At 48.5% G+C, this 26619-nt stretch overlaps 2 protein-coding genes across 38 annotated transcripts in view; both read right to left on the bottom strand.

Annotated features, from left to right (window-relative positions):
* Nucleotides 1-8151: 8151 nt before the first annotated feature.
* LOC125641569 (protocadherin gamma-C5) overlaps nucleotides 8152-26619 on the bottom strand; it is a 426447-nt gene continuing 407979 nt past the window's right edge. For all 37 annotated transcript variants that reach the window (XM_048861707.2, XM_048861740.2, XM_075131413.1 and 34 more), the window contains 2 exons: nucleotides 20670-20758; nucleotides 8152-11018 (listed from right to left, as the gene is read on the bottom strand). In XM_048861707.2, coding sequence (XP_048717664.2) covers nucleotides 10792-11018; nucleotides 20670-20758 — 316 coding nt within the window. In that variant the 3' untranslated portion in view covers nucleotides 8152-10791. The remainder of the gene's footprint in view (nucleotides 11019-20669; nucleotides 20759-26619) is intronic.
* The window catches only part of LOC142068331 (protocadherin gamma-B2-like), a 153077-nt gene continuing 147134 nt past the window's right edge, over nucleotides 20677-26619 (bottom strand). The window contains exon 3 of the mRNA XM_048861731.2: nucleotides 20677-20758. The gene's annotated coding sequence lies outside the window, so the exon portion shown is untranslated. The remainder of the gene's footprint in view (nucleotides 20759-26619) is intronic.

Genomic DNA, 26619 nt, shown 5'->3' with positions numbered 1-26619 from the left:
ATGTTCTCTCCGCAGGAATCCCAGGAACAAGCGTTGCCCTATGGACCTAGTGCCCGCATGTCCTGCTCAGCTGTTCCCCAAGGGTCCTGCTCAGTTCTGCTCTCCTGCGATCCCTGCCCTGCACGCGCACACTCACACTTCCACAAAAACACAAATTCCAACCAACAGAGACAGCCCCATTCTTGGCTCTGCTGCGGGGGAGGGGAGGCGTTAGCCCTGTCTCAGAGATGCCCACGTTTTTCTAGACAGTCATTGGCACTGGAGAGTGGAAGATTTTGTTGCTATGACAACGATGGTTTAAAAGCGAGAAGTGGAGAGAAATCTTTTCGCCACAAACAGTCCCTCTCAGGGAGACAGTCTGGGCTCTGGAACAAAGGTTCCAGAAATACTCGCTGGAGAGCTTCCAGCTCCCCTCCCAGTCACACATAGCTCGGCCCGGCAGCCACAGCCCATCGCACACGAAATATGTATTACTCGGAGTTCTCTGGGGTGCACAGTAATTATGCTTCTCTCAGACTCATGCCAGCAGCCTTTTAATTAGGCCGAAATAACCCTTTGAGCGGCAGACCCGCCTGCCACGCACAGTCCGGATTGCCCTCTGGCAAAGGAGAGGCGCCAGGGTACTGAGCTGAGCTGTCACGCAGGGGCCCAGCTGTGATCGCGGGGAGCAGTCAGGCATGTGACCCTGTTGCCGAGGCCTGGGTTTTCTCACTAGGAATGTGCGGAAATGTGAAGGTGTGTATCCAAGAGACACCTCGGAATAGCAACGCCGGCAAACCGCAGCTTCCCGAATGAGTTCATCTCGACCCTGCAAGCTCCAAGGCAGCGTGATATTTCTGACTGTTTTTCTAACACTTCCCTTCTCCGCTTCCGCACTACCTGATTAAACCATGAGCTCAGCCTTTCTTCAGCACCTTCTCCTCTGCCTGGAGACAAGGGACGCAGCAGCCTGCGCTCATTCGTCCTCATGTTTTTCCTGCTCCCTCTTCCAACCCCTGCCACCTCTGCTTAGTGTCCTACATTCCCTCCCGGTCTGTCTCAGCCGCAGCCAAAGCTGGGTGATGTGTTTTCCTTTTGCTGCCTTTGTGGTCATGACCATTATCCGGTAATAAGCTTCTCTGAGTCACACTATGTTTTTCCTTTCCTGGCTCTTTTGCGTGGTGTCCCAGGCAGAAGGCGCAGAGCCCTGTTTTACTTGTGTCAGGGAGTGTGGGGGAGTCCGGGGCCTGCACCCCTCTTCCTGGGATTCACTGTGATTCTCAGACAGCCAGTAAAATGGAAGGTTTATTGGACAACAGGAACACAGTCTAAAACAGAGCTTGTGGGTACAAACAGGACCCCTCAGTCAAGTCCTTCTGGGGGGCAGGAAGCTGAGACCCCAGCCCTGGGGTTCCCTGCATTCCACCACCCAGCACCAAACTGAAAACTAATCCCCCCCCAGCAGGCTCTCTCTTGCAGCCTCTGTCCACATTCCCAGGCAGAGGTGTTACCTCCCCCTCCCCCTCCTGGCTCAGGTTACAGGCTCTCAGGTCTCCCATTCCCAGTGAAGCTCCCCTGCCACATCCCCAGGTCAACACTCCCCCCTCGCTGCTGCGTCACAACTTGGGCTGCTAAAGGCACTAGACCAAGAAGAGCGAAGTGTGAGGGGTCAGACAACAATAGTTTTGAGGGGGAAGGCAAAAGCGGTGGCCCTAAAATATAGTTTGAAGGGTTGCATGATCCTAGGAGCAGTTGCCAGACGGGTTTACAGCTCTCAGCAGTGCCTCAACCCTCCACCCCTGAAATCAGATGTCTACCCGGTATGTGCCATCGGTCCAGGCAGGTTACTGGATGGCTTGCTGACAATGTTCTACACCCATAAGTTCTGGCTGCTGTTCCTGGGCCTCACAGACCCCCCAGAACCCCATTCCTAAAATAGCAGGCCTTCCTGCTTGTCCTGGGCCAACAAGCCCGTGCCTGCCAAGCCAGACCTGGCTGCATTTCGGGGGTCTCTATAGTGTGCCAAAATTTGGAGAGCGACAGGGGTTGTGGAAGTGTAAGCTTTGATGATGTCTGTGTAGCATAATGTGTCTTGTTCCTAACGCACCCACCCCCTGCGCGGAGATCTGCCACCGAGGGCTGACTCCAGCTGAGGGAAGGCTGAGCTCCTGTACAATTAAATAAGATGTCATTAGTCAGCACAACACTGCCGGGATCGACAGGAAATGATGCAGATTAAATGGCAGGAGATTTTTAAATGGGACTTAAAGGGACTGGAGGCGAGCGGCGCATTCAAGGCCGGTCAATGGAGTGAACCAGTATCCACGTTCCATTTACTGCCCAGGCCCCGGGGAGCCGCACGAGGGGCAGGCAGCCGCAGCGAGCCCAGTGGGAGTGTGAAACGGGGAGGGGCTGCGGAGCCCGTCTCACAGCACCTGGGAGACCAAATGGCAGCAAAAGGCCTCGTCCAGCCCCTGACGGAATTCAGCGAGGAGTAAAGACACCCCCCCCCCCAGGGACTCCAGACACCAGCCTGCTGAGTCCCCACGTCAGACTGCCCGTTGCCCCACAGACACGTGACAGGCCAGGAGACCATAGCTGGACTCCGTTGAAGTGTGTGTGTGTGTGGGGGGGGGGGGGGGGGGGTTTGTGCGGAGAGACAAAATTGCAGTGTGCAGGAGACGGAAAATGTCCCCGTTCCTCTAAACTCTCGGGTCTCTGGCTGGACACAATCAGCTCCCTTGACCTTTAGCTGGGAGAAGCCAATCCCCCTGCATCAGTGCGATTTAGAGCTTGTTATGAAGCAACCGCAAATCTGAGGCCAAAGCAGAGCAAGAGGGCAGGGCCATGGCGCAGAGGGGCTATACAGGCGCAGCCGGGAAGAGAAGTCGGAGGTGGGTGACCGGTATGTAAGCAGTGTCAGGATGAGCTCCACCCTGACATCTGGTGGTGAGGTGTGGCAAGTTGTGGAAAAGAACTTCAGGGGCTGATCTTATTTGCATAGGCACACCCACCCCACCTAGAATGAGGCCATAGCTGCCCAAATGGTCACTTTGGCGCTGTGGGATCCCCAGTGTCTCTGTTATTGGGGCAGGAAGAATAAATTGTTATTACCCTGATTATGGGAACTGTGCTTGGAACTGTACTTGGCCTTTTGTTATGATGGAGGGACTCACCATCAACTAAGTAGCACTTGCTAGGCAAGATTCATGGGTTTTAAAACTGTGAATTGAGAGAGGCTGGGGACAAGCATTAATACTTGGTGGTATGGGCCCCTTGGTGAGGGTCTTACATGCTAATTGCACTTCCTCCTCTCTCCACTGTGAAATATCAGAGCTAATTTTGATTCCATTAGGAGTGTAGTTACAGGCTGCTGAGCTCACTTGGGGCTAATGGTGCACCAGCACTGAGGCTCCCCTACTACAAGCTGAATTCACCAAAGAGCTGAACTGACTAAGAGCTGAAATCACTGAGCATTGTGTTAAGTAGGGGGGGAGCCTGAAGATATATTGTGGAGCAGTTTGCGGGAGGGCTGGAGTGCCTTGTGGACAGGCTGGTGGAGCAGTTTGGAGGGCGGGAGCTGCTGGTGGGATGTGGAGCAGTTCGTGGGACGGTGGGATGCGGAGCTGAGTGAAGGAGTTTGTGGGGCAGCTGAGTTCGTGGGGCGGCTGGCGGAGCAAAGTGAAGGCCTATGGAGCTGTGGGGTGGTCAGCTTCAGATCATGTAAGGTGCCTCTTACCCCCCTCCCATCTCCACCCAGGTTGGGAGGTAAAGCTCTGCAGATAAATTTTCGAACTCTGGGGCTGCCCTGACCAGGGACAGAGACTTTTGGGTCATTGGACTTTTGGGACTTTGGGTGATTTGGGGTTGCTGGACTCAAGAACCAAAGGGAAAGGGGCCTGTCCCAATTTGCTTGGGGTGGGTTTTTTTTGCTCATGGGTTGTGTTATGAATCCTGTTGGTGGTGTTTCCCCAACATAATGCCACATTGTTTCTCTCTATTATTAAAAGGCTTTTTACTACACTCAGACTATGTGCTTGCGAGAGGGGAAGTATTGCCTCTTGGAGGCGCCCAGCGGGGGTGGTATATATTTGTCCCAGGTCACTGGGTGGGGGCTCGAGCCGGTTTGCATTGTGTTATTGGACTGGATCCCCTAGATATTGAACCCAGCCCTTGTTGCTGCCAACTCTGACGGGCAGAAGGGTTACACGTATAAACGGCTAAGGAAAGAAACCAGCGAGATCAGCTGAGGACAAATGGAGCCTGCGCCTTCCGGCTTTAAATTGTAGCACCATCGGCATTTCGCAACAGCTTACACCATTCTGCTGTGGCTGGGCAGAGTCAGAGCCAGGGCAGCCACGACACAATGCCGGCAATGACCATCACCATCCGCCACTCCCACCAGCCCGGTGCCCAGCGAGCCCAGTGCGCTGAGTACAAACCAGGATTCCTGAGCTCAGAGGGACAGGCGCACTCAGACACGGGAAAGGGGCTGCCAGCCAGGGCAAGACGGCGCACTTGAGATAGCAGAAGAGAAAGAGCCTGACATTTCTTGGGGGCTTCCTTTCTCCCCCCAGCTAGCCCGTCAGAGACTGTCCCCCTGTGGCCAGCCCAGGCCCTAATTCGGGGAGCTCCCCCTCCAGCTTGGGGATAGGCTGTGAAAGGAGCCAGCCACCCAGGGGTGCTAACAGCCCATCCCACCCAGATGTTCTCAGAGGGTTTATGAGCTAGGGTGTAGCAACTGGGGCAATTGGCTGGGGCCCCAAGCTACAGGGGCGCGAGGGTGCTCGGTGCTTCAGAAATGTAGGAGCCAGAAGGGGAGGCGGGGCGGGAGGCACACCTCTTAGTTTCTGCCGGCGGAGGGGGGTCTAATGCCAGCCCTGATCGCCTGTGAAATGTCCCTGGTGTGCTCTGGAGTTAGACACTGTTACAGTCAGTGCCTTAGGGGCACAGGTGTGGGTGGGGTCCTGTGCCCCTCACGTTACCTTTATTTCACCTACGGTGCCTTTGAGGGTAGATCCAGGCACGTGGAGACTTTGGTCCAGAGCCTCCCAGGCACTTAGGCTCTTACAGGACAATGAAATAAATGGGAATTAGGTTCCCACATACTTTTGAGGATCTGGGTCTTTCAGCTTGAGCCCAACCCCACCTTCTCCACCGCCCCCGCAGGTTTATCTGTGGCAGGGAAGGGTCTTCTGGGGACCGGCGCCCTTTTTAATGGTTACTGCCCCCGTAAGCCTGGCACCAGCTCATTGCTGTGCCTCTGAGTTTAAATGGCCGCCACGACGCAGACTCGCCTCTGACGTTAATTCTGCTCTAGCTCAGCCATGAGTTATCGACCGAGTCCTCCCGTCCCTGCAGCCCAGCCGCACTCACTCGCCTCCATGCTTCAGGCTGGCGCCTGTGAGCAGCCGGAGCTTTGAGGCTCAGGTTCCCCTCCCCCACCCTCGGCTTCGCTGCGCACATCTGCAGCGAGCGACTCAGCTCTAGCGCCCCGGCTGCCCTAAGCGCTGCGGCCTAATCCGGGCCCTGGGCGCCCCCTCACACGCAGCCCCCGGCAAGCTGCAGCAGCAGCCCGCTCCCATGCACCTGCTCCCGCGCGTTCAGCCTGCCCGGACATAGCGGTGGCACAAGGGCAGGGCCGGAGGGCTTTTTCCTTGCACCCACAGGAAGGGCTCACTCCGCGAGGGGTCCTGCTGCAGGGGGTCCCCCCTCCCCGGCCTGTGCTGCAGCCAGGTGCAGCTGGTGTCAAGGCCCCTGCGCCTTAGGGACAGAGGCGGGGAACAGTGTGTGTGTGTGTGTGGTGGGGGGGCTTGTAACAGCGCCTAGCCGTGATGGGGCGGGCGCGGGGGCGGCAGAACTCTGTCATACAGGTGGAGGGGCCGAGGGAAAACAGCATCCTGCCAGTAATGGGGGAGAGGGGAGTGTAAGTCCTGTCAGTGATGGGGGAAGGGGAGTGCTGTGCTCCGCCACTGATGGGGGTGGGGAGAATAGCAGTGTGTCAGTGACTTGGGGGGGGGGGGGGGCTCAGTGGATCCTATGACGGATCCTGTGACTGATGGGGGATGGGGCGCGCTGGGCCCCTCTGTGATTGGAGGCACGGAGAAGAGATCCCTGTTAGTGGTGGAGGAAGGGGAGAAACAAGCAACCTGCCAGTGAGAGGGGAGGGAGAGCATTGGGGCCTGTCAGAGATGGGGAAAAGTGAGCAGTGGGTCCTTCATTAACGGGGGAGGGGGAGGGCTGGGTCCTGTCAGTGATGAGGGAGGGGGAGAGAAAATCACCCTGTGACTGAGAGGGGAAATGGATGGGGATGGTTGGGTCCTTTCGGTGATGGGGGTGGGGGGAGAGAAAAGTACCCCATGACAGATGAGGAAGGAAAAGGCTGGGCCATGTCATGTCACTGATGAGGGGTGGGGGAGAAAAGCCCCCTGACAGTGATGGGGGTGGTGGGCAGAGGATGCTTTCAAGGATGGGTATGGGGAGGAGGGAGTACAGCTCCCTGTTAGTGATAGGGGATGGGGAGCACTGACGCCTGTCAGAGAGGGCAGAAAGGGAGTGCAGGGTCTTTCATTAACAGAGTAGGGGGGTGCTGAGCCCTCTCCATATTGGGGGAGCAGAAGTGTAGGGCTCTGTCAGTGATGGGGGGAGAATAGCACCCCATCAGTGGTGGAGGAGGGGGAAGGCTGGCCTTCGCCAATGATGTGGGAGAGGGAGAGGAAAGCACCTTGTGACTGATGAGGATGGGGAGGCCTGGGCCCTGTAACTAATGGGGGATGGGGAGCGCTGACCCCTATCAGAGATGGAGTAAGGTGAGTGCTGGCTGCTGGGTCTTTCATTACCTGGGGAGGGGAGCACTGAGCCCTCTCAATGTTGGGGGAGGAGGAGCGTTGGGTTCTGTCAGTGATGTGGGAGGGGTAGAATAGCACCCTGTCAGTGATGGGGAGCACTAGGCCCTGTCACTGATGTGGAGTGTTGTGGTGGGACAACATTGGGGCCTGTCAGTGATGACTGAGGGGGGTGCTGAGCCTTGTCACTGACAGGTTGAGATGGTGATGGAGGGCTGATGGGGATTGGAGTGTTGGGGTGCTGCACCGTGTCAGTGATGGGGGAGGGGAGGGGGGATGTTGGTCCCTGTCACTGATGGGGGAGTGGGCTGGGGGAATGCTGGGCTCTGTCAGTGACGGGGGAGGGGAGTGGGGGATGTTGGGCCTTGTCACTGATGTGTATGGGGTGGTGGGCGAATGCTGGGCCCTGTCAGTGACGGGAGAGGGTTGGTGAAATAGCACTGCGCCTTTTCACTGCTGGTGGTAGAGGTGGTGGGGTAGCAATGGGCGCTGTCACGGATGACTGTGGGGTTGGTGCGGGAGCACTGGGCCCTGTCAGAATGATTGGAGAGGTGGGGACAGAAAACAGGGACATTTCTCTTCTAATCTCTCAATTCCCTGGCCTTAAAACATAAGCGATTTCCCATCTGTGGAATGTATGTGCCCATACTCCTCTCCACTGCCAGCTCTATGGCACACTCTCTCTTCTCCACAAGCCTGCAGAGACTTCTGTGTGGGCTCTGCTACTTAACCCCAAACAGGAGCAAGCGTATGCAGATTGAGGGCTTGTCTACACTGGCACTTTACAGTGCTGCAACTTTCTCGCTCAGGGGTGTGAAAAAACACTCCTCTGAGCGCAGCAAAGCACCAGTGTAGACAGTGTACCAGCGCTGGGAGTCGTGCTTCCAGCACTGGGAGCGCTGGGAGTCGTGCTTCCAGCACTGGGAGCTATGCCCCTTGTGGAGGTGGTTTTTTTAGAGAGCTGTGACTATACAGCCACACTGCCAGTGTGGACTAGCCCTAAGTTTGCAGTACTTAGAATGCTGTTACTCCCTTCATGCCATGGATTCCCCTCAGGGGGCTGCCTGCATCCTTCCTAGCCATGCTTTGTCAGGGGCCACAGAGGCCAGGAGACCAAGCACTGGTGCTCAAGGGATAATTCACAGTTTTCACTACATTACATGGGAATAAACCCTGCAGCATGAGCCTCTGTATCACTTTCTGAAGGTTGAATGATAATTTACTATACCTATGCTAGTCATCTAAGTCTGCAGCCTAGACACAGCAGTCACATAGAAAGCCATGCAGACAGGCAGACAGACTCTCTTAGGAACAACTTTACAATCAGTTCAGAAGAAACCATTTTATTATTTTTTCCCAAAGAAAAAAAGCAATATAAATATTAGAGTATAAAACTTGCGTGTAGCACATTGAACATTGGTCTATATGGATATAAGAGGATATAAGCATTTATATAATATATAAGTATAATTCAATATTAGACACATTGAAAGGACGAGTGTGTTTCATTTCACATACACTTAGAGCACAGATCACACAGAAAGAAGATAAAGAGAAATTGAAAATACTGATGTCCACAAGTTATTTACTGAGATAAAAGTAACACACCACTAGTACAAAACACTCTCTACACTAACTCAGATTGCTGATTAAAAGGAAATATAAACACTACAATTCATCTACAGTACTTCTAGAAGGGTCACATAATAACTACATTAGTTTGTATAAGCCTTACTAACTGTGTAAACTGTTTCTAGTGCAGCCACCGTAGAGGGTGACTGGGATCAGTACAAAAATCATACACAGACAAGTTCTTCGCATAGACAAGTCCTGTTTCTCTAGACACAAGGAGATAGCAATTGGCTAACGAGGCATCAGTTAGTGCACAATGCTCTGGTGAATACTGCCGGACGCTGTGCTGCATCAGGCCAGGCAAGCACCCTGGCTGCTTGGAGAAAGTTTAGTCTGAGTGATCACAGAAGGCTGGATCTTCTCAGATGAGTTATTCATTACAAATTAAAACAATCCTGGCATAGCTATCCCTGTATCTTTGCCTTTGCCTTCCCAGGTCTGTTCCACTTACTTTGATATAGGAAGCTGGCCCAGTGTAAAGGGCATCCCACTTCTCTAGCTAAAGAGGGGCTTAAGGGTTCAATACAGCCTTCCTCACTGAGTAGGTGCTTGTGGAGACTCGATGCCAAGCTGACTTGATGCTAAGGGCACACTGCACGCTCTCTCTTTGCTGTGTCTGGACCAACAGTGAGCAGAGTACATAGTTACAAAGGGCACATAGTGGAGAGACCCTTCTTCCTGACAATCCTATTCTATCAATGTGGTAAAAATCCCAATACCAGTGGTACCAAAAACAAGGCAAAGTCTTGTCCATATTTCTGACTAAATCCAGTGGATTTTGAGTCACATCTAATAGCTTGTGTACAGCTACAGTTTGGACTGGAATGAGCGTGTGGTCTGGCAGTATCCTTCCTCTTGGTCACCTGACTGACCTGGGCCCTCCTGTGAGCATCTCCAGAGCAGCTCTCAGGCCCACTGGCTTTGCAGTCAGTGGCATGTGCTCAGCTCCAGTTCTTGGATCCCTTATTTGTGAGTATGGTCCCTTGGTCCCATCAAATCAACTGTCAGTTACTGAGTATCCAGTTCTGAAGGCTAATGAACAAAGGCTGTCCTTGGCTGCTCTGCATAGACATGGAATGTGCAAATCTCATCACTGCTCTTGGCCAGAGCAATGACTCTTTATAACACATTGTGCCACTTATTACTGAACCCCACTCCCAGAGAGACACTGCTTGGCCAGCACTGAGACTCACTTATCTCACAGTGTATTTACACCATGCTGTACATGCATGCAATGATGACTTCCCTAGATCTGGAAGAGTTCGCTGTCCTACTGTAGATGTGAGGTGAGTATTTTGCATGCAGTTCAATGTGCAGAAATGTGAAGCATTCAGTCTCTATTCCATACAAATAGATCAGAGTTTATTCTCTGATAATATCATTCCTTGCTTAGCTTAGCCTTTCATTGCTTTAAGGAGCTGCAGCTCCTTGTTCTCACAGCAGGTGACTTAGACTTTCTTAACTTGAGTTCCAGGAAAACATTAACTGTACATATAAATATTTACTGCAAAGAATTGAGGAGATGAATTTGTTCTTTAGAGGCCTCTAAATCAATATGGACAGGTTTTGTATAGCTCAATAATGCTAGTGGCATGCTGTGCACTTAGATCTTTTCCACTGCAGATTGAATGCATTCCCTGTCTCTCAGACATCATGATTTTTGTTTCATATTTCAGGCCATCACTGGTCACACTTAAAAAAAATTAATGTTTAAAATGCATCTTAGCCTTATTCCCATCGGCTCATGCAGTGTAAACACTTATTTCTTTTAGGACAACAGGTAAACAGGAACTGAAGCACTCCCTACCAACTTCGTAACTAGGAATCCATTTCAAGGTTCCTCAGGGTCAGATTCACTAATGGAAAATTAAATATCAAAATCTGGAACATGGGTTCTAATTTGGGGAACTTTTTTTTTTTGAAAATGATCTAAAGTATATAAATAAAAAAAAATCCATGTTACAATTATTTACACTGGGCAAAGCCAAGAACAAGCCTCATGGCTTTCTTGGACCATTCTGGAGCAAACCAAATCCAAAGACATGTTTAAAAGATTTTACATCCTTGCACATTAAATTACCCAAGTGATAGTATAAAATATTAGTTAGTATTAACAGGGCACTTGTTTTTTTGTTTTGTTTTGTTTCCAATTATTTTTCATCATGAGGACTAATAGTAGGAGCCCCTACTCCTAGCTCTGATGATGACATACATTCATAGTGTTTCCTGCTTTTTCATCACAAAATTCACATTCATCCTCTATCCTAGGCTGTGATTTGGGGGAGTGCTGGAGGGGTCTGCCCTGTAGGTCTAAGCTGCTGATGGTCTGCCAATTCTACTTCTTCTCCTTCTTCCCAGACTTCTTCTTGTTTCCACCTGAAGAGCCTGAGCTCTTCCCATCTCGTTTACCTGAGGAGTTGGAGAGGGTGGCAGTGCTGCCGGGGATGTACACATTTTGCCTGTAGTCAGGGACGTGCTGCAGTGTGAACTGGGGGCCATACCTGGTGCTGAGGCCCATAGTGCCGGCTCCTCCTCCCAGAGTAGAGTTCCCATCAGCTGCTTCTGCACAGGGCACAGGAGGGAAGACCATTAATATCTACACGGGTAAATTTTCAACTTATTATTAATTATTCCTATTACAATAGAGCCTTCAGGCATCAACCAAGATTGGGGCCTTTTGTGCCAGGCGCTCCACAGACATATAGTGAGAGACAGTCCCTGTCACAAAGAGCTTGCAATCTACACAGACAAGCAAGACAATGTCACACGGGAGTCAGTGGGAGAGTCAGGCAGTGAAGCCAGATCTCCTGAGTGCTAGTCCAGAGCTTCAGTCACAAGATCATCCTTAGATTGTGCAAAACTGTAATGTTTCATAAGAGGATGAAGGAGCAGATCTGTTCAAAGGCTCTTGGCACAAAGGGGGTGATTACAACATGGGAACAGAATGGGAACACAAATGAATTACTACTGATGAGCCACTACACTGACAGTAAAATGAGTTTCTTTGGCTAAACAGAGGTAACTTTCTAAACCAAAATATCAGAGCCTTCTATTACAGAAAGATAACAATTTATCAGAGCAGCACAAGACTTGCTGTGGCATGGGTGTCAGGAATAGAGCACAGAAGGCATAGGGGGAAGCAGCAGTGCCAGTAATGCATATCTAAGAATGGGGAGCAGGGCACAGGGCCAGGACGGTGGGAAAGCAAGAGAACTCCTATCAACAGTTAAAATCCTTACTTCTCCGACTCCAAAAAATCACTCTCAAAAGAGAGGGGCAGGTCAGTTCCTGGAGTTGCAACAGTTGCAGGACAGTGGGGTGGGAGGAGGTATTGTTTCATATTCTCTGTGTGTATATAAAGTCTGCTGCAGTTTCCACGGTAAACATCTGATGAAGTGAGCTGTAGCTCACGAAAGCTCATGCTCAAATAAATTGGTTAGTCTCTAAGGTGCCACAAGTACTCCTTTTCTTTTTGCGAATACAGACTAACACGGCTGTTCCTCTGAAACCCATGATTAAATGGGGAGTGCAGCATCTGATCATCCCAACCCTGTTTCTGTTCAGAACACGCTGCTGCTAGTAATGGTGCTGTCATTTACATGTTCAGGACAGCGCACTAGGAAGGTGATGGAAAGAAATCCTATGGGCTTATCTGATCTTACTGCTGAACTCTTAGGTTTGGTACTCCTACCATCTGCCAGTCTGGTATTGGCACCTCAGTCTTTGCTGCATGGCTGCTCTAGACCCATCACTAGCTAGCCTCAAGGGGCTAACGTAGTCACACTTTGATCCCTGCCTGACAATTTCAGTACCTTTCACCTTGGTATACATCTGCCACCTAATATTCAAAATACTTTCCTTCCCCATCCAGAGAAACCAGAGCAGTATAAAGGTATTTAAACCAACTACTCAAGCCATAACTATTATGCACTAAGAAAATTCCATCACTGGGTAATGTCATATGTAGCAGTTCTTTCTAACCACTTTAACCCTGGCCCCAGTATTGCTGTAGCATGGGTCTAATGTGGAGAGTAAAATATGTGGGGTAATAGGAAATTCCTATAATGCAGCAGTACTGAGTGGTCTGGGGGAGTTGAGCATAATGTGGTAAATACAGCTGCAGTAGCTTCTGTCATGGTTCTGTGCTGCAATTCTAAGCTGGGGAGCAGAGCATAGGAGGGAGGTAGATAAGTAGAAGGTTCCTGTAGTGCTGATATTACAGGAGCAAAGCAGGGCACTCCTCTCATGCTGTAATGCTGACGTGAAGAGAATGCAGGAGAGAGACATGGAAGGGGGAAAAGGGGGAAGAACTTCTGTAATGCAGGCTGCGAGTCACAGAGCATAGAGAGGACTTGGGCAAGCCGGGAATTCGTGTAATAGTTCAAGGAGTGGCTAATTCACAGGAGTCACCATGCGCATGGACACTGAAGTTACCTATCAGAAGTGATCGAGATCAGAGGTTCTCAAAAAGTGGCCCATGGACCATCATTTGTTTGTGGAATCCTTTCTGATTAGCCACGGAAAATTCTGAGATCTATGCACTGGGGGACTGGGTATTTAGGGGGAAAGTTTTTTTCTAACAAAATAGTCTGCAGAATGAAAAAGATGGATAATCACTGATGCTGGTGACTCCAATGCCCCATGGAGAAGAATTCTGTTAGCTCAAGAACACCTTGGAGCAGTAAGGCAATCTGTACCCTTGCACTAGCTCAATCTTCCCCCTAGCTCAGGAATCACATGCAAGATGGACATACTTTATCAGTTTTGGGGTGAGAAACCTCCTAGGGATAGAATCAGCACAGCCACACCACTTCCCTGACTCTCTCCTGATTACTGCTGAAGTCACTGGGTTAATAATGGGTCTACTATCACCCAACCCAGTAGTATTAGGTGCTTATCCTTAAATAAATCATGCATGGGAACTACTGACCTTGCATTCAATAGCATATATCTGATCTGGAGACTAGAGATCAGTGGGGGTGATAGAGCAAGACTGAGCACTATATGATTGTCCTGCCCAGAATTTTACCCTCATTGTTCTCCTTTCTTCTTTAATCTTTCTTTCAAATTGTATTTTTAATCTTCTTTTAATTTAAAATATTTGCCTTGCTTTTTAAAAAAAAATTGTGCAAATGATCTGTGTTCTGCTACTGAAGACGATCAGCTGGTGATGGAGACCTTAATGCTGGCACCCAGCCAGCTCCTACTTGTGGATTCCCTGCTCCCCTGTAATACAGTACCATAACAATGGGACATATTTGCACTGAACCAAATAGGGTCTCATTTGTAGCATTCTAAACAATGGGTTTTCTTGTTGATTTTTAGAAGTAAAAGGAGAAGAGGCTTGAGGTGTCAGAGGAACACGGTGTAAGGGCCCAAGGGACAGTGCACAAGAACTGCTAGTGGAAGCTCACAGGGCTTTGTAAAGTACAAAACCATGCTGCACGGAAATGCCATTTTGGACTCTGGAGTGAAATTGGTCAGGCTCTCTAACGGTTTATGATTTCCCAGCTGGATTATATAGTCTTGGGATACTTGGCTACATTTCTCTTTAGAACTGATTCCTGAAATTGGGTAGGATTGCTTTTAAGAGTCTATATAGGGGCAGGGAGCATATACATTTTAATTATATTTATTGCTAATCCACAAAGCTAACTATTTATTCCTTAAAAGCAGCAAAGAGTCCTGTGGCACCTTATAGACTAACAGACGTATTGGAGCATAAGCTTTCGTGGGTGAATACCCACTTCTTCAGACGCATACATGTATTCACCCACGAAAACTTATGCTCCAATTCGTCCGTTAGTCTACAAGGTACCACAGGACTCTCTGCTGCTTTTACAGATCCAGACTAACATGGCTACCCCTCTGATACTATTTATTCCTTGGTTTTATAGTTCACCCCATGGAGAGTGTTTAAACATCTTCTGCCTCTCATTGTTTTAAAATGTACCCAGAGACCTGTAATTGTTAATCTCAACAACAATTAATACACTAATTCAGTGTTTCCCAAACTTGGGATGCTGCTTGTTCAGGGAAAGCCCATGGTGGGCTGGGCCAGTTTGTTTACCTGCTGTGTTCGCAGGTTTGGCTGATCGCAGCTCCCACTGGCCGCGGTTCGCTGTGTCCGGCCAATGGGGGCTGCGGGAAGCAGCGACCAGTATGTCCCTCGGCCCGTGCCACTTCCCGTAGCCCCCATTGGCCGGGCACAGTGAACCGCGGCCAGTGGGAGCCACGATTGGCCGAACCTGCGGATGCGGCAGGTAAACAAACTGGCCCAGCCCGCCAGGGGCTTTCCCTGAACAAGTGGCATCCCAAGTTTGGGAAACACTGCACTAGTTCATTAACACATCCTTCAGGGTGCTTCAAAGTGTGCATGGGTGAACTAAACACTTTAGACATGTTCTCGGATTTGACTGCAGATGAGATAACTGCGTGCAGTTTGATTCTTATTTCATTTCACGGTGAGGGTGGGGAATTTTCTCTGTGCTGATTCACTTAATTTCATCTGGCGACAGACTGGCTGCGGGAGGGGACTTTGCAGTTTTAAGTACTGTATGTTTTTTCTGTATCACTTTAAATAGAGCATTCACTGAGGACACAGCAATCTGTCTCCTCAGTCATCAAGTCATTGCTAGTGACCTACCAACCCACTTCTGTGTCATAATGTTACTAAGAGAAATCACCCCAGCTGCCTGTTGAAAATGCACAGTATGGCAGGCCGGGGGGACTGGGGGGGGGGGGGGGGGGGCTGTAACCAGGCTGCAGAACAGGTTTCCTAGTTGAAATAAACATCAGGAATCAGCACGGTTTCCAGTGAGGAAAGTGTCTGTGAAGTTCACTGGCTGCCTGAGGAGCCAGTTTGCCCAGTCTAAGGCCTTGTCTAGCCTGCCACTTTACAGCACTGCAACCTTCTCACTCAGGGGTGTGAAAAAACACCCTCCTGAGCACTGCAACTTTCAGCGCTATAAATTGGCAGTGTAGACAGTGCACCAGCGCTGGAAGCTGCGCTCCCAGCATTGGCAGCTACTCACCTCGTGGGGGTGGTTTTTAGCTCTCCCAGTGCTGGTGCCATGACTACACAGCCACGTTAAAGTGCTTGGTGCTTGTGAAGACATACCCTAAGAATCACCGATGAGCTCAATGTGCTGTTTTTAGTTAACAGGAAATTACAGGTGAAGAGCAAGACAACAGATATGTTTAATTCAGCACTAAGCTGCTTTTCTGCAGGCAGGGTTTCAACCCCTATTGGCTAGTAACTAGTCTTAAAGTCATTTATCAATACTAATTCAAGCTTGCTGCAGGTCTGAATAACTTTGTACAGAGACATACATAATAGACTGTCTATATAGCTTCAACAATGCGGAGCCTTGTGGCACCTTAGAGACGAACAAATTTATTTGGGCCCAGATAAATTTGTTAGTCTTTAAGATGCCACAAGGACTCCTCATTGTTTTTGCTGATACAGACTAACACAGCTACCACTCTGAAACTATATAGCTTCAGATTCCCTGACACTCCTGTAAGGTAACCTCCCTTTATACTGCCACTTATGGTAAATTGTCTGGAGGCTCTTATGGTCAAAGTAAGATGAGGAAAATAAATTAAACTATCCAGGATCTTAGATTAGACAAAAATAACCAACTCATGTCTCTGTTTCTTTTACAAACTGAGCTCATCTCTGGCTAAGATAACAAGCTTTGGGGGGCTTAGCACTTGAGCACTTGAGACTGCGGCTGCTGTTGGGGCTTTCAGTAAACCAAATATAGAGACCTTTATTTAACAATGTATAGAGCAGCACAGAAAGCCATGCCTTGGCTTGCAGACAGGTGGTGTCTGAAAATCCAGGCAGGACTATCTTGTGCTTTATTTCACTCACTTTTTCTACCACCACAAATCAAACCAGCTTTTTCTTCCTCTACACATTGCATTGTATCAATTTAGATTTTATCCACAACATTTTAAAGGGAGGTTTCAGAGTAGCAGCCATGTTAATCTGTGTTCGCAAAAAGAACAGGAGTACTTGTGGCACCTTAGAGATTAACCAATTTATTTGAGCATAAGCTTTTGTGAGCTATAGCTCACTTCATCGGATGCTGTAGCTCATGAAAACTTATGCTCAAATAAATTTGTTCGTCTCTAAGGTGTCACAAGTACTCCTGTTCTTTTTAAAGGGAGAGTTCCTAGAATTAGATGCCATCATGTGTCTAGCATTTAGTCCCTGATTTAAAAATGATCTTGGGTATTCCTCAGTCTGCAAAAGGGTAAATCGCTTCAGACTCTCAGAAGCCCTGACTTTTCTAACTGCTGAAGAGCTTTAGGCCCTTCAGACTGGGTGTGTAAATGGAAGCATTTCAACTGGCTAGCAAAGCTCGGGTGTCACAGCACCAGGGGGCAGGGACTGATGGTTCGATTAGTCTTCCCCTCCCTGCCCTCACCCCTACCTAAACTTCCATATGCTGGAGAGAGAAAATACAAAAAGAAGGCATGAAATCTCTGAGGTGCTGTTATCATAGGCACTGACGCCGTGGGTGCTCTGGGGCTGGAGGAAAAAAATAGTGGGTGCTCAGCATCCACCAGCAGCCCTATGATCAGCTCCTTCCCCTCCCTCCCAGCCCTCCCACCCACCACGATCAGCTGTTCAGCAGTGTGCAGAAGGTGCTATGTGGGAGGAGGAGGACTGGGGGCAGGAAGAGGCAGGGGGTGTGGGTGGGCGAGGGATTGGGAGGAGGTGGGGCAGGGATGGAGCAGGTGCAGGAAGCGGTCGGGGAGGGACAGGGCGGGAAGAAGTGGGAAGGGGGTTTGGGGGAAAGGGTGGAGTGGGGCGGGGTCTGGGGAGAGCAGGGGTCAAGCTCCCTCTGGGAACTGGGGAATTCAGCGCCTCTGGCTCTTATTGTCAGAAAAGAGATTATAAAAATGGCACCTTCTTCCTCAACAGTGAGTTAGATCTGCTGCCTTTACTGACGGAAGGTGGGTGTTTATACCCTGCCCTCAGGGCAGCCCTGCAGATCCCACACAGCTAGGGAGAGTGAGCTGGTGGCTCGTCTGCTTCCCTGTCATCAGCAGAATTGGCGGCAAGATGAAAATCATCATGTGGTGCTCCCGTTACGAGTTAATGATTAACAGAACTAACATGGTCAAAATGCTACTGGACATTGATTTGTCGATCTCCCAGTATGATTAGCAAAGTGGCCAAATGAAAGGAGAAGACGCAATAGCATTGTTACTGAATTTAACTGAGTTCCAATTGATGAAACTTTGGACAGGATTGGTGCCTGTCCCAGGGAGAAACCCATGGAAAGGGAGGAGGGGGGAAAGAGAACTCCAGGAGGCTGACCTTGCAGGTTCCTGAGCAGCCTCCCTTCAAGAAAAGAGAGGCATTTGGGAGCTGTAGAGTTTGCAGAGAGTGAGGTCTCCCAACTTGAAGTCCTGAGGATTTATGGGGAAGGGAACCCAGAACCATAAAGACAGGAGCCATGCTCCAGGGATAGCTTCACCTTTGCACAGCTGGGCTGCAATGGAATGACTTCACCCCTGGAAGAAGCCCTATTGCTATTAGCTGGGTCTGCCTGCAGCTGCTCACTGGCAGCCTTGAACAGGATCCAGACAGTCAATGCCGCTGGTAACTGTATTAACTCCCAAACAGATTGGATCTGCAGGGCATGGCGCTGGAGAGCACAGCCAGTCTCCTGTTCTGTCTCCTCACACTCAGTGGAGGGGCATCTGTGATATCCCAGGCTGAAAAAGGGGAAATGGTGCAGCAGTGGTATCACTGTCCCCCTTCTGGCTTGAATGTAAGTGGCTCTTGCATGGGCATGCGGCAAACGGGAGGTGCAAGAAACCTTTCCTCCATCCAGCCCAGCACCTAAGCATATGAAGAGTGATGTTGAAGTCAATTACACTATTAATGTGTTTAAGGATCAGCACATGGTTGTGCACTGTGCCGAACTGGATCAATATGGTGGCTGTGCAAGAGCCCCTCACAAGAGCAGTCCTGGTCTCTCTACACTCTGGTGAGAACAGAGACCAGTGGCTTCTGTTCCCCATCCTCCCACAGCAAGATACAGAAAACAGGGCGGGGAGGATTGGGGAGGAGACAGTCACGGCCCTCTGCCCATCTTCCATTCTGCAGAGTGGAGATGACTCATCAGGGAGAGCAATTTGTTACAGTCTAATGGACTGAACAGATTTCACATATCCCCAGGAGCATAGAAAAACCCTGCAGAGGGGCATCACATCAGGGCAGGGCATCACCAATCTGGGCAGTGGCAAAAAAATGCCATGACTTATCACGTGGGTAGGGAGGAGTTTTGCCAGAGTAAGGGTCCCTCACAGGTAAGTGTAAACTGATGAACAATTTAGAAAGAACCCATTCAGCTTTTAGATCCCAGGGATTGCTGGGCAGGCAAGTAGAAAAATAATCATGTTATTTGTAAAGTGAGGACATGTTAGCTGGAGTCATGGAGAAATGATAAACATATGGCCACCGTGGCTATTTTTACAGAGTCCATTTACAGAGTAGAACCACATTTTCACATTGTTTCTATTCTTAAAAATATATATATAAAAGAAAACACTCTAATGTCCAAGACCTTCATCTCCTTAACTGGCTGTGGCAGCTGTTTGCTTGGGCTGCTCAGAGTCTACAGAGAGACTTTCAGGGTGACAAAGTTCAGGCTAAAGCAGCTCTCCAAAGAAGAAATACCAATTTGAAATCCTCACTCCAGACTTTTTTTCTGCCAAGAGCAGAGAGAAAACATCCTAAGCATTTTTGTCAGTGTTTTATGGCTATGCTGTTTTTTCTATCTTTAAAATTTAGAGGGAATAGACTTAAAGGTATTTATAAGCAAAGACTCTATGTAAAACAGCTAGCCTCTTTATCTTGAATTCTGTATTCTAATGACTTGTCTATTATGATTCATTAACAAAAGTGCACCAGGATCACAGAGCTACAAACACTCTTCTGTATTTCCTGTCACTCTCACATAACAATAGATGGTAAAAGTTAAAAAAAAATATCCACAAACCACAGTCATAATAATTGCAAAGAAAGTATTTTAAAGTTGAGATATTCAGTTATGCCTCAGCCCTCTCTTTTGCTGTCAGCACTAAAAATGTGTCTGCATTTTGCTACCAAAGATGAGCTAGCAGCTAGAATAATTCTTGGCTGTGTGGGTACAACCTGGTCATTAAAGATCTACCAACTAATATTTGTGATCACAGTTTTTCATGGATGTAAAATTGCTCCTGTAAAAAAGGAGTTCTCTTGTTTAAAAATCTGGCCCTTTGTTCCAAAACCAAAAAATGTCTCTTTTCTGCTACTGACATGTTATTCCTTCCCTCGTATGTGAGAATGGGACAGAGGGGGACTGATTATCCCACATCTGTCTACTGCACCTTCCTCTGAATCATCTGGTGCCGGTCACTGCTGGAGACAGGATACTGGAGTAGATGGACCTTGGGATCCAGTACAGCAAATCCTATGTTTCCAATACTATGTTTCCATGTCCTGTCCACAGCCAAGTCTCCCAACTTGCTCCGTTTCTCAAATTCACCCTCACATGTACTGGTGTATCAGATCAGACATTGCATATTTGTTTTATTTTGGGATCAGACTTTCTATACAACTACACATATACATTTTAAAAAAGCGAGAGAGACACTCCAAATACAGGTTCTTCTATTTATATCACCATATTATGAGCCAGATACCACTCTCTCAAGAATGCAGATGCTGGAGATTCTCAGCCTTTACCCTCCTGCCTTACTACACAACAGAATGACTATCTCACATCAACCGCAAACCCTGCTCCATGTTGTTAATTCGCCATTCATATCCTATTCATATCCTAACCTATTCATATAATGGGTGCTGAAACTAAGGGGGGGTGTGTGTGGCGGGGGTGGGAGGTGCTGTTGCTGCTGCTTGAAGTGGTTTCCATCATATGCAGGGTTTACAGTTTGATCCAATGGCTCTCAGCACCCCCACTGTACAGATTGTTCCAGTGCCCCTGTTCATGTCTCTTTTGCATAGTAATACAAGTACCAATGGTATTCTGATGGTATTTGCTTAAGAAGTACTTTAGGAAGCCACATCATCCCTGCCAGTTGCTCTGAACCACTGATAATATTAAAATCCTGTCTAATTACATGCACTTTAAATGTTACAGCATTACAAATGATGCAATTATCTTGTGCTTAAAGGAAACTGACCATTTGCTGATGCCAGGATCATGGCTTGAAGCATTTCCGTATCAAACTGGTTGTTTGGCCAAGCTCCACCTTCTTCTCCATTCTGAGAGCTAAGGAAAAGAAAATAAACAAAGAGTTACCAAAGGCTCAGCAGAGAGGGTGGGATTCTGTCAGATATTGCCTGTAGAAGTACCATGCTCTGTAAAGAAAGTTAATACTATTGATTATTATAAGGTCACACCTGCTCTCGACAGTGTCCACAGCGCCTCTCCCCTGCTCATCTCCCCAGCACACAGCTGGCTCTAGCTCTCAGTGCTCAGCATCTGTCCCCCACTCCACAGCTGGCTTTAGCTTTTAGTATTACAATGCAATATGGTATTTTTATATTAATATAAAGCATATCCAAAATTTATGAAATATACAGCTTTGAAAATCTAAAATTACTGCTTCAGAGTAGCAGCCGCGTTAGTCTGTATTCGCAAAAAGAAAAGGAGTACTTGTGGCACCTTAAAGACTAACCAATTTATTTAAGCATAAGCTTTTGTGAGCTACATTTTCCACTTTTATGCATCCGATGAAGTGAGCTGTGGCTCACGAAAGCTTATGCTCAAATAAATTGGTTAGTCTCTAAGGTGCCACAAGTACTCCTTTTCTTTTTGTAAAATTACTGTGTTTTCATTGCTGAAAAAACACTGGCTCTCCTGATAAGGAGAAGAGATCTGACACCGCTCAGGGGAGTGCTCTTACCTCTGGACTACAAGAGGGAGTCTCATTCTTTCTCTGGTCCAATTAACATTTAATTACAGTGGAGTAACTTCAGCGGGAAAAACTGAGGAGACCCAAACCAGAATATCCCATAGTTCCAGCACTCACCTGAGTGGTAACAGGTGTCTGGTCAAATCTCTTACTTATCATGCAGAGGGAGGACTTGAAGCAGTGGTCTACATCCCCCAGGAGAGTATCCTAACTACTGGGCTAACGGTGGGGTGACCAGATGCCCCAATATTTGGGGCTTTGTCTTATATAGGCACCTATTACCCCCATCCTCATCCCAATTTTTCACTCTTGCCATCTCTTCACCCTAGCTAAAGATCAGAAGGGAGGTCCAGCTCTCTCTCCTTGATGTTTTATGTGGACTTAGGCAGACTCTCAGCACCCCTATCAGATCAGGCCCTGCATATGGGTTAGGTGGAGGACGGCCTGCAACATTATCTAATTCAAATATGACCATATAGATCATTGTTGCAACCACTGTTATGTATTTGCAGCAAATATTGTACAAAGGTTGTCAGGTGAGGTGTCTATGGAAAGGTTATGATTTGCTGCTTATGGTTATGCTATCTGTATGCATGTATCATTTTTGTATTTGAAGTTGTAAGTTGTAAGTATTGGCCCTATACTTGGATTTCAAATGTTTGCTCCTAGGGTAACGCCCACAAGTTAACGCCCAGCACATCTTGGAGGGACTGTTCAAATTAAGTGGCTCATCAAGAACATTTAACTAACAATGGACCATGGGAGACGCCCATCTACACTTAATGGAATGTCCTGCTGTGATTAGGCAAAATGTATGGACATGGGACTTGCCCATGTGACTCCAAACTCCATCTTGTTGCTGTAATTTTCCACAGTAAGAACAATGGGATACCCTCCACATGGCAAAAGCTATAAAAGGCCCTGGAAACACCTCCATTTGGTCTTCAATCCTGCTTCTTACTTCTGGAGCAACCTTGCTACAAACAAGCTCTGAACAAAGGACTGAATGACCCATCCAAGCTGTGGATGTACTCCAGAGACTTGACTTAAGCCAGAAGTTTATTCCATCACTGCTACAAGCCTGAACCAAGAACTTTGCCATTAGTGTATGTAATTCATTCCTTTAACCATTTTTAACTCTCATATTTCTTTCTTTCTTTCTTTCTTTCTTTCTTTCTTTCTTTCTTTCTTTCTTTCTTTCCACCTTTAGATTTTAGATATTAAAGGATTGGCACCAGTATGATTTTTGGGTAAGATCTACGTAATATATTGACCTGGGTGTGTGGCTGGTCTTTTGGGATCAGAAGAACCTATTATTTGATGAGACTGGTTGTAAAGAACCACTCATCTATGAATCCAGTGTTTTTGGTGGTGATATAAGAACTAGAATGCCTGAGGAAACTGCCTTTATGTTTTCTTGTTAGCCAGTGTGGTAAAACAGGAGTGTCCTTTTGTGGCTGGTTTGGTATATCTTATAAAAGAATAACCACCAGTTTTGGGTTGTGTTTGCCCAATTTCTCAGCAGTTCATCCTGAATTTGGCATCCTCAGTTGTGACCCACTAAGGCTCGGTTACAGGGCCTATCCCCAGATTCATGGATTGCACTGGGCTATAGGTGGGAAATAGGCGCCTGGATGTCCAGAGCGAGGAAGCACTGTGCATGCGCCGAGGCAGAAATATAGGTGCCTAGGTACCACAAAAACTTAGGCACCGAGTGAGTTTGGGCGCTTACAGATTAGACAGCAGCTGCACAGGTGCTTGGTGGATCTCAGTGTCACCTAAAAATGGGACTTAGGTGTCTAAAGTCTGGGAGTTTAGTGCCTGAGCATGTTTGTGAATCTGGGCCTAGGTGCCTAACTCACATGGCACCCCCAGCCACCTATGTGCATCTTTAAGTGCCTAAACGCCTTTAAAAATTTGGTCCTATGGGCCCAATCCTGCAAACATGTGTGAATGTAATTGAGGAAAATCACTTATATCCATCAGTGTTTGCAAGATTGGGCCCTGCATTCCCATCTGAAGGCTATGTAAGGTGAAGGCCTTTAGGTTGTTTCAGATAAGCTACACTGTGTAATCCCATTCATGACAAGGTTTCAGAGGACACCCAAAGCCTATGGGGGTGTTTTCCAAATGGTGCGTCCAAATGGTCGCGGGAAGGTTGTAGATGGGTTGCCATGTCCAGGGTTGGGCCCTGATATAGTCATACATATACTTCTCCTAACCTGGTGGGGAGAGGAGGCCTAGGGATTGAGGGATGGGCTGCTGGGCAAAACCTGAGTGGCTTTGAGACCACATGTGCCTGGTTGCAATGCCCAGAATGGGAAGCCAGGCCCAGCCCCATGGAACAGGCTGCTGTGGGGTGAGTGCAGATCTAGCTCACTCTCTGCCCCCTGCTGCCCTGGGCTCTCCCCTCAACACCAGACCAGAATTAAGATTGCAGTGCCAGGGCGGAGGGTGCATACATGTAAAGGTGAGTCACCCCCCCCCAAAAAAGGGGGGGGAATGCAGTTGTGGGGGGCTGGGGGGGTCACCTTAGCAAAAATTTGGGAACCACTTGCCTATGGATTAACAGGGGTTTGGATTAAGGGTGTGGAGTGGGAAGACATCTGACCAGTGCTTAAAAAGCACAAACCCAGAGCAGAGGGGAGATATACCACCCACTAGCTCTGCAGAACCTGAGAGGCAGGGGAGAAAATAGCATGCTACCACTATCTTCTTACAGCAATAGGGTGAGAAAGTGAGAGGGGGCTAAAGGAGGATAGCTAACATTTAAAGTCTGGCTCCCCAACTGCAGGGCTCAATGGAAGCTGATGGATGGCTTGTTAGCACTACAGACCTGTCAGTCAGCTTTGCAAATCTCAGGGGCTGCAACCGAACTTCAATTAACCTGGAGTTTTGGTTAAATGAGGCTGCAATCTATATTCTTAGATACAGTACAACATGCTTCTCAATGTTTGCCAGATGGCCAGCAGCTGTGTTTAACATTGTTTGTTTATTGATTTGCAATCATATTGTCCCCCAAAGGGGTCCAATGAAACAATCCAAGAACCCCAAGATCCTCTTCATATTAAATTATTAGTTATTATTATTTATTTATGGTAGCAGCTAGAGGCCCCAACCAACATCAAGGTCTCCTTATGTAGTCTGTGTACAAACACATAGCAACAAACAGCCTTGCCTCAGAGACATCAGAGTCTGAATAAACAGCACAGACAAAGGAAGGATTATTATCCCCATTTTACAGATGGGACACTGAGGTACTGAGAGACTACAGGCCTGTGGGACTTAGGTGTCCAGGTACTTATCTGCATCTTTAGACACCTAAATTCCTTTGAAAAGCTGGCCCTCAGCCACTTGCCCAAGGTCACACACAAAGCCTCTGACACAGCCAGGAGTTGGACCATAATCTGCTGAGTTCAAGTCCAATGCCTTAGCCATGACATCATCTTCCCCTTCCACACAGGTGACGGGTATAATAGGTGCCACCACGGATCTGCCGCAGGATGTCTGGGCCGTGGTGGCCCCACCTGTGCACCGCCTCTTCCCCGAGGCCTCCACTGCCTGCCACTGCCTGGTGAGTCCCTCCTCTCTCCATTTCACCCCCCTCTCTGGAGGTCCCTGCCACATGCCGCATTCATCCTCTCATCCACTCCATTCCCCCATGAGGCCCCCACCACCCGCCACTCCCTGCGTCCCTCCTCTCCTGCACACACCCACTCCCCCAAGCCCTTCCCCATCCCTCTCCCCGGCTGTTGCATCCCTCCTCACCCCCCTCTGCCCAGAAGCTGGCAGGGGCTCAGCTCCGGCCAGCAGCCTGGCACTTGTGGCTCAGGCTGACCGGCAGCCTAGGGTGGCTTGGGCCAGTGGCTTCGGGCAGCTTGGGCCAGTGCTCAGGCTGGCTGGTGGCCTTGGGTGGTTTGGGCTGGTGGTAGGGCAGGTCATCAGTTTGGGCTGGCCATCAGCTTGGGCTGGCCATCAGCCCAGGGCAGCGCTCAGGCTGGCTGGGGTCCAGGGATCAGGGCTGTTTGGCCAGGGGTCCTCCAGCTACCGGTGGGGCGGGAGGGATAGAGGAGGTGGGAAGGACTCGGGGCTCCGGCAGGCAGGGGGAGATGGAAGGGGTGAGGCATGGGCAGAGCCTCTGGTGGAAGGGGCAAGGCAAGGGGTAGCCTCCCTGAATGGGGGTTTCACCTGCAGTCCATGCCCTTCCATTTTCGATATTACTCCACTAATATACATAGCGGGACTGGCCATTGCAAACTATCTTCTGAGCAGTATGCAAATTATTGTGTAATTTGCAGAGGAAGCCCAAGTAGGAGGTATCCAGGGATTTTGCCTTTGCAATATTTGCTGTCTAGTGAAATCTGGGGTATCCCAAAAGCTCATTATCCACATCAACCTATTGACTACATGATGATGTGAAGCAAGCCACAAGTGAGTTATGAAGGCCACCCTGACTTGTTTGTTACTATTATTTAGTTGTATTACAGTAGCACAGAGAGCCCCAGACAGCATTAGGGCCCCATTTTGCTGGACACTGTACAGATACTCGGTAGGAGGCAATCCGTGCCTCAGAGACTTTACAATCTATGTAAAGACAAAAGGCGCAAGCAGAGCTGGGAAGATAATCCATGTCTCCTGACTCCTAGTTCCTTGCCCTATTCTATGTTGCCTCTTTAAATAAGTTCTGATAAACGTTTATACCAAGTGCTCTGTGTACATCACCTATTTGACAGAAGAGCTATTTTAGAAATGCTTTAAAGAGTTTCAAAAACTGTGATTGAACTATATTTTGCATTTCTCCATGTGGAAGTCCGGTGCTGTCATTACTAAGAGTCCAGCCATTCATGGTGATATAAGATACATTGATGATATTTTCATCCTCTGGCTAAATGACTTAAACTCCCTCATAGACTTCCACCACAACTTCTACCACCAGCACTTGTCCATTAAACTCTCTCTGGAACACTCCCACACCAGCACCAACTTCCTAGACACCACGATCAGCTTCAACAATGGTACCCTACAGACAGCTATATGCAAGAAACCACAGATTACCACACCTACCTTCATAGATCCAATAACCACCCCAAACACACCAAGAAATCTGCTATCGACAGTCAGGCACAGAATATGCTCTGGGGAGAAAGTCTAGGATATGCATCTTAACACATTCAAAACCACCTTCACCAAACAGGGACACTCCACCAGAGACGTA

Source organism: Caretta caretta, chromosome 8 (assembly GCF_965140235.1).
Source record: "Caretta caretta isolate rCarCar2 chromosome 8, rCarCar1.hap1, whole genome shotgun sequence".
Lineage (NCBI taxonomy): Eukaryota > Metazoa > Chordata > Testudines > Cheloniidae > Caretta > Caretta caretta.
The sequence above is the reverse complement of the archived record's forward strand: the minus strand, read 5'-3'. Positions and strand labels throughout refer to the sequence as shown.